Genomic DNA, 7873 nt, shown 5'->3' with positions numbered 1-7873 from the left:
TTGCTAAGAGCCTTGGACATATTTTTACATAAATCTGAAGAAAACAAAATGAAGAAAAGTAGAGACGGAGTTGACAGACACCACAGCGACACATGGTGGATTTGTGGTTGCAAGTTGCTAGCTGCCCATCACTTTGTAGGGTCCTCTACTTTTCTTATTGATAACCATAGACGGATAGACCGTAGCTGTATAGTTGTACATTAATCATCTTTCTGTCTATTTTTCAAGCAAAGAAAGTAACATTTTGGTTGCATGTAGTCTCTGTCCACAATCTACTATCCACTGACCAGAGCAGTAATAATTTACTTAGAATAAGGATAAAAACATTATAAGTTGAAGCGGATAAGAGCAGAATCTATGACCCATACATTTATTGGCCTAAACATATACTAGAAAAAGCAATCTTGTTATAAGTCCTAAAAGTTCTCTTTCACAGTCTGTAGTTATTATTACTGCATGACCAGAACATAGATTTGATACAGAGATTGTATTCTTGGGTTTGAGTTGCTAAGAGAAAAAAAAAATGTCAAGTGGACTTGTTCGTCGTGGTGGTGGTGGTGGTGGTAATAACAGTTGTAGTAGTATAGTATGGTTTAGAAGAGATCTTAGAATTGAAGATAACCCTGCACTTGCTGCTGGTGTAAGAGCAGGTGCTGTGGTTGCTGTTTTTATTTGGGCACCTGAAGAAGAAGGTTATTATTATCCAGGGAGAGTTTCTAGGTGGTGGTTGAAACAAAGTTTAGCTCACCTTGATACTTCTTTGAAGAGTTTTGGCACTTATCTTGTTACTAAGAGGTCTAGTGATAGTGTTTCTTCTCTTATTGATGTTGTCAAATCTACTGGTGCTACTCATCTCTTTTTCAATCACCTTTATGGTAACTGACTCTTATTGCAGATCTAGATTTTCCATTTTAATCTTATTGTTTGTTCTGTACTTTTTTATTTATTTATTTATTTATTTATTTTATTTTATTTTATTTGTTATTGTGTCTGCATGAACTGGAACAATATATCCACAAAGAAAAATAAATAAAACAATATATGAAGTTGATTGGTAATATCATTGCTTCAATGATTGGTGATAATCATCCAATTAGGTAACTAGTGTTGTGGATCTGCTAGATTTTTCGATTTCAAAGGCACCCATAGTTGATCAATAAGACGTAGACTTCTGCTATTGATCACAAGCTAAAAAAGCTTTGCAAGATGTTTTGCAGTTCTAGTCCACCAATAGTGCATCTAGGGCTGTTCAGTGGCTGATCATAACTATTAAGGTCTGCTATCTTTGCATTTTCAAAGATTCACACTTCCAATTTTAAAATTTGTTTGAACAGATTGCTCCTTTTCATGTTATTGATCCAATTGTTTGTTTTACGCAAAGTTGTCATATCAAATACAATTTTTTTTTTAAGAGTTGCATTGGCTCTGAATCCAACTTTTTTGTTCTTTTTTTTTCCGTGGAAAGCATGAACTGAGTTTACGATTTCTTTGTTCCTTATATTAGGTCATTACGTTTACTTCCATTTTGTAGATCCCTTGTCTCTTGTGAGAGACCAAAGGGCAAAGGAGCTTTTGACTGATCAGGGCATCGTGGTCCAGTCCTTCAATGCTGACTTGCTCTATGAACCTTGGGATGTTAACGATGACCAAGAACGTCCATTCACAACCTTTGCTGATTTCTGGAACAAGTGCCTTAACATGCCTTATGATCCTGCAGCTCCAACTCTCCCACCTAAGAGAATAACTTCAGGTTTGTTTCCCCCAAGAATTTGTTGAATTTCCTTTATGCTCTATTACTTTGCATTTGGACGATTAATAAAAGTAACTCTCATTGGAATATTTAATTTCAATTCTTATAGAAGAGATTTAGAATGGGTTTGTTTTATTGTTAATGGTATGCATCTTTTAGGCTGAGTCCAATGGTCTGCCACTCTCTATCTCTATCCCTCAAAATAACAGTGTTATACGGATAGAGAGTAGGTTTGGGTGAGCAATGGTTTGAACAATCCTACGCCACTTGAACTGGCGCAGTTTGAAACCCAATTTTTTTCACGCCACTTCGACCAGCGCAGAATGAAAACCAAAAAAAAAAAAAAACATCCTAGGCCACTTCAAATGGCGCGGTATGAAATTGTATTTTGCATTCCACGCCACTTCAAGTAGTGCCATTTGGGTTTTTACAAACCACGCCTTTTCAACTCGCGTGGGATGCACTCTCTATTCCTCAATAATACTCTCTATATATGGAGAGTTATATAGAGATAGGGGGAAAAAACCACCGCCACTCCCTCCGCTTTTGAGGGAATGGGGAGTCATTGCACCCAGCCTTAGGTGGGTTGCATAGTCGAGACTTGGTAATATCTTTATGAATAAAATTCTTAATCAATTTAAACAGCTACGAAACTTGGACAGGGGTTATATGTATTTGGAATTGTTTTAATTATCAGGTGATGTGTCACGGTGCTCATCAGACATACTGATGTTTGAGAATGAAACCGAGACGGGAAGCAATGCTCTTCTTGCACGTGCATGGTCACCAGGATGGAGCAATGCAGACAAGGCGTTAAGTGCCTTCATTAATGGACCATTAATCGAGTACTCTGTAAATCGGAGGAAAGCTGATAGTGCAACAACTTCATTTCTTTCACCCCATTTACATTTCGGGGAGGTTAGTGTTCGGAAAGTCTTCCATCTACTTCGCATCAAGCAGGTTCTGTGGGCCAATGAAGGGAATATAGCAGGTGAAGAGAGTGTTAACTTGTTCCTCAAGTCTATTGGTCTCAGAGAGTATTCTAGATACATAAGCTTCAACCACCCTTACAGTCATGAGAGGCCTCTTCTTGGGCATCTTAAGTTTTTCCCTTGGGTAGTGGATGAGAGTTACTTTAAAGCATGGAGACAAGGCCGAACAGGTTATCCTCTGGTTGATGCCGGGATGAGAGAGCTTTGGGCCACTGGTTGGTTGCACGATCGAATAAGGGTTGTAGTGTCCAGTTTTTTTGTGAAGGTTCTGCAGCTTCCATGGAGATGGGGGATGAAGTATTTCTGGGACACTTTATTAGATGCCGATCTTGAGAGTGATGCTTTGGGTTGGCAATACATATCTGGGACTCTCCCTGATGGCCGTGCGTTTGACCGCATAGACAATCCACAGGTTTGCTCAAATTTATCTTTTATTGTTTTCAAATTTATCCCCTATTAGGAGGTTCAACTTATTCCGCCATATGGCCATACCCCTACCTTGTTGAGATTACTCGTTTGCTTCCTTCTAGATTTCTAAACCCGCTATTGATAAGGTTAGAAGTTTCTAGAGCCTAAGTTTCTCCCAGTAACTAGATGAAATCATTCACTTTAGATGTGAAGCTTCTAATGGAGCATCCTAGCATGACTTATGAGGTTCCTGCATGAAATGAGGTTGAGAAGATCCAAACTTTCATGTACATAGACACTAGCTGAGACTAGGTAGCACTAAAAAAGAACATGAACTACGATGAAATTCATTTTGAGTTTAGCTTCTTTCTTTTCCCTGAGAAATCTTTTGTAAAAGTCTAATGGCCAATTAATAGTTCACAGAGAACTCCCAAATGCTCTATTAGCTAGTCAAATATTAGTAATTCAAGTCACTCTCCTTACTGGTGTTGTTTGTTTTTTCTGTTAGAAATTACTTAAATCCTTTTTTTCTTTCCTGAGCAGTTTGAGGGATACAAATTTGATCCATATGGAGAATACGTACGGCGGTGGCTCCCTGAACTTGCAAGGCTACCAACCGAATGGATACACCATCCTTGGAACGCACCAGAACCTGTACTCCAAGCTGCAGGGGTTGAGTTGGGCATGAACTATCCTTCCCCGATTGTAGAAATAGATGCTGCGAAGGATAGGTTGCAGGAAAGCCTTACAGAAATGTGGCAACTAGAAGCAGCTTCTAGAGCTGCAATTGAAAATGGAACTGAGGAAGGGCTGGGTGACTCTTCTGAATCAGCTCCATTTGCCTTCCCTCAAGATATAATGGAGGTAGATCATGAACCTGCTAGGAACCATACGACAAACTTACCCCGGCGTCATCAGGACCAGATGGTCCCTAGCATGACTTCTTCATTCCTAAGAGTTGAAGAGTCTTCTTCTTCAGAACACAGAAACTCAGCTGGAGATAGTAGGCAAGAAGTGCCAATGAATACAAATAATGTGAGTCAGGTGCATCATATTGAAACAGTAAACCAAGGTGGTCCCCCAATTATTGTGAATAATAACCCTCAATGGTTTAACAATAATCTGGGACCGAGAAATATGGATGACACGGCCGAATCTTCAAGTATTAGCAGGAGAGATAGAGATGGTGGTTTAGTTCCAGTTTGGTCCCCCTCATCTTCGAGCTCTTCAGAGCATTTTGTGGGTGAAGAAAATGATCTTGAGAGCACTCCATCTTATCTCCGGAGGCATCAGCAGTCAAACCAATTACTTGATTGGAGAAGGCTTTCACAAGCAAGGTGAGCAGCCAATTCCTATGTTACAAGATTAATATAGTGCAATATTAGTTCACCTGCTTGGACAAATCTCAGTAGTACCAATGTTGTATTGTCCCCACTTCACAACCGTTGTACCAGGTGTGGGGTTCTTTTTATCTGTATTGCCTCTGTACTAGTAGGGGGAGCATCCATCTTATACCTTTGGCTTTAAACTCTTCTGTTGTTGACGTTGGATTATTAGATTTCAGTCCAGCACCAACAGTCTGAAAAGGTCTTCTTGAAATTTGGTTTTTACTATGATATTTGTCGCTAATCCACATAGGGGGGATGAATTATCCATAACCATAATAACACAACATATTTGTTCGTAACGGAACTAGGAGCTAGGTGTACCACTTAATGCAATTGGCTAAGATGGCAACAGAGTGGACCATTCTAGTGTACACTATGTTCCATCTGTTTTTCTTCTTTTTTTGTCTAATTTCACCCAATATGCAGCTACTTCTCCTCTGTATCTGCAACACCAGATTGATACAGGCAGTCTAGATCTTCAATCCCATTTACTTTATTTCAATCCTCTGTTATTCGGTGTTCCATATGTAGCTCTTTTGTACAGTTTCTTTCCTCAGAAGGTAAAAGAAGGTCAACTAATAAATAAGCTGCTCTACATTAAATTCAGGAATTTTTTTTCTCCTTTCCATATCTACTAGAAATAAATAGCATTCTTGTAATACTCTTGTCTTTATATGTGTATTAAGTCTGTATGTGTACATAGAACCTTAACTTGGAAGACATCTTGTGAAACCTGGAAGAAAACGTATAGATTCTACCAAATACGGTAAGCCGTCCTTGGAAACTATAGAATAGTAGAAACATCTGAACAGACCTTAAGAGTAATAGGGTGTGCATTTCTTAGTGGATGGACCTCAGTATTTGTTGGGAGGAAATCAACCTACACATTCAATATAAACTGTCAAATAATAGAAGTCAGTCATGAGTAAAGGACAGCATGATACTGTTCTTGTATGTTTGACCCGCGTTCCCATTCTGGAATTGTGAACTAGTCCACTCTATAGTCGTGGGAGTGTTAACAGAGTCCACTCGTGTTTGTGGTATGGTATGTGCCTACCATATGTTGGATCCTTTGTTTACAATGTCGATGCCTCCCTCTACAAGTTCAAGCTTATGGATATATAAATTGGCAATTTAACAGACTCTCAAAATAATAATTTTACCTTGTGTTTCGTTTATTCAGGAAACAATCATAATTCCATACAGAAAGAAGTATGGACTTAGATTCAGATCCTTTTGTTAGATTGAAAGGGGTTTTCTTTAGTGCCACTCCAGAAAGGTCAATGAAGCTGATGTGGAGGGCCTGAAAGGAACATCTTCCATTGTGTGGGTGTAGTGGTATGTATTTTTCTCTATATCTTGTAGGAAGCTTACAGAGGATTCGTAGAGAAGATCAATATGTAGTACTGTAGTAGGTATGCATACATGGACACGGCCAACATGAAATGCACTAATGACTGTCCTTGTTTTCGTTTATGTGGAATGTTGATCGGGGGGACTGCTGGATTGGCCCCTTCATTCCTCTTGGCTGAGAAATGGTAAATGTTGCATCTGAATTAGACCGTCATTTGATAATTACTAAAATTAGCATGTATATATGTATAATATAATATATGCAATACATTTCCATGACTTCTTAATATTTCTCGTACGTGGCTGAATATAAATTCAACATTTCAGCCCTCAACAATTTCCACAATACACGGTTATTTTATACACTCTTGATAGTATCCTCTGATTTATCTGGTGCACGCACCCGAACGAGACCATAAACCAAGGTTGCAGCTGAGGCACCAAGGACTGGAGCCACAATGTAGATCCAGAGATTATCGAACTTCAGAGAAACAAGTGCAGGACCTATACTTCTTGCAGGATTCATAGAAGCTCCAGTGACTGGCCTGCAAATTGCAAATGAATACCTTATAAATGTTGGGTCCGTCTGTGGGAGAGTACAACGGAAACTGCATGTGCTCTAGGAAATTATGGTAAAGTACAACAATTATAATGTCCAGAGGTTTGCTTACCCAGCAACAATGACGTTAAACAATACAGTGGCTCCAACTGCAACTCCAGAGAGCTCATTGATCTGGTTAGGTTGTTCGAGGTTAGAAATCTTATCTGGTCCTATCCATGAATACTAAAAGTTACATATTAGTTGTTTTTGTAATTGCAACAATAGAAGAAAACTATACCGCCCGATGATCAGTTGCCACACCGCACACAGTAAACATCAACATAAATGTAATGATAAACTCCCATATAAGAGCTTCAAGGCCTGTAGTTGAACCTGAATACGCATTGACTATTTTAGTTAAGTCCACCTTATGGTTGTACAACACATGTAGAGTCGTGGTAGCCAGTATTGAACCCAACAACTGCGCCCCAAAGTAGGAAGGCACCTGCAGAAAACAGAGTTTATTTGAGAAAATACGCTGACTTGTTCTATGGTTCACTTGGATTATTTTGACCTGCCTTTAAATTTTAATCATCTATACATAACTATAACTATGTTGAGCTTACGTGTCTCCACGGAAATCTGCGTGAGACTGCGAAGGCAATGGTGATTGCAGGATTAAAATGGGCCCCGAGACATGCCCAAGGGTATATGTCAGGGCCATCACTGCCATTGCCCATACCAGTGCTATACCAACGACTGTGATATGATGTAAAACATCAATGAAGATAGATCCACATCCTACAAAAATGAGAATGTATGTACCCACAAGCTCTGCAATTATCTTTGCATAAAACAAAAATCTGTCAGGAGAATTCATATATGAATTTGGATGACAATCTCAAAAGGAGCGTGTCAGGTTCCAGATATATTATGCATAAACTGCAGCTGTTGTTTTAGGTGCAAGCAGAAGGCTTGAATCCATGATGCTGATTGTAGTTAGTGAACTTACCTTGTGGGTGATAGTTGGAGTAGTATCCGTATCAATCGCCAGATCCTGAGAAGTCTTCTTACCTTCCTCGAGGACCGAGAGCTCACTTGTTACAGGTTTAGGCAAAACCTGAGTAGGAGTTAAAGGTGGCTCAGCCATCACAGTACGTGAAAATACACCACATAGGTTGATTACTTCCTGTGTTTATATACAACTGCTCTCCGGCATATTCTTATTTGCGTTTTCATCCTTTAGTGAACTTCGATAGATATGCTAATTCCATAGTGAAAAACGCAATTGAATTTATGTAGATTTCTGGCTTTACTCCATTTAATTAATCTATAAGATTGTTCAACCAATGCCTAATAAGTTGGAGAGAATTTGGTTTAGTTGGTAATGAGGTTCTAGATATCTCTTGGCTTTAGTTGTACATAGTAATCATCACTTCCA

The 7873-nt window shown here is 39.1% G+C and overlaps 1 protein-coding gene and 1 pseudogene across 3 annotated transcripts; one reads left to right on the top strand and one right to left on the bottom strand.

The window, feature by feature from the left end:
• Window positions 1-313: 313 nt before the first annotated feature.
• On the top strand, window positions 314-6858 carry LOC147501802 (cryptochrome-1-like). 2 transcript variants are annotated; one of them, XR_015221466.1, is made up of 6 exons: window positions 339-875; window positions 1532-1750; window positions 2448-3154; window positions 3694-4487; window positions 5722-6076; window positions 6219-6858. XR_015221466.1 is itself a non-coding variant. In XM_086606793.1 (5 exons), the coding sequence occupies exons 1-5, from the start codon at window positions 524-526 to the stop codon at window positions 5732-5734; spliced, it is 2085 nt and encodes a 694-aa protein (XP_086462919.1). In that variant the 5' UTR covers window positions 314-523; the 3' UTR covers window positions 5735-6858. The 2 variants fall into 2 exon arrangements, 1 of the variants encoding a protein (XP_086462919.1); XM_086606793.1 differs by having other exon boundaries at window positions 314-875; window positions 5722-6858.
• LOC147501801 (nodulin-26-like) lies at window positions 6175-7776 on the bottom strand (annotated as a pseudogene). Its single transcript, XR_015220882.1, has 5 exons — window positions 7445-7776; window positions 7059-7276; window positions 6731-6937; window positions 6563-6624; window positions 6175-6436 (listed from the first exon to the last, which is right to left on the bottom strand). The product of XR_015220882.1 is annotated as a nodulin-26-like (transcript).
• Window positions 7777-7873: the final 97 nt, after the last annotated feature.

The sequence above is a fragment of the Coptis chinensis genome, chromosome 4, assembly GCF_015680905.1.
Source record: "Coptis chinensis isolate HL-2020 chromosome 4, ASM1568090v1, whole genome shotgun sequence".
NCBI classification, from domain to species: domain Eukaryota; kingdom Viridiplantae; phylum Streptophyta; class Magnoliopsida; order Ranunculales; family Ranunculaceae; genus Coptis; species Coptis chinensis.
Note: the sequence above shows the minus strand (reverse complement) of the source record. Positions and strands in the feature narration are given on the sequence as shown.

Excerpts from the sequence above, each read along its gene's own strand:
- LOC147501802 (XM_086606793.1), top strand. The coding sequence starts at position 524 with ATGTCAAGTGGACTTGTTCGTCGTGGTGGTGGTGGTGGTGGTAATAAC. Across the intron at positions 1,751-2,447 it reads ACCTAAGAGAATAACTTCAG|GTGATGTGTCACGGTGCTCA; the intron begins GTTTGTTTCCCC and ends TTTAATTATCAG. Across the intron at positions 3,155-3,693 it reads ACCGCATAGACAATCCACAG|TTTGAGGGATACAAATTTGA; the intron begins GTTTGCTCAAAT and ends TTTCCTGAGCAG.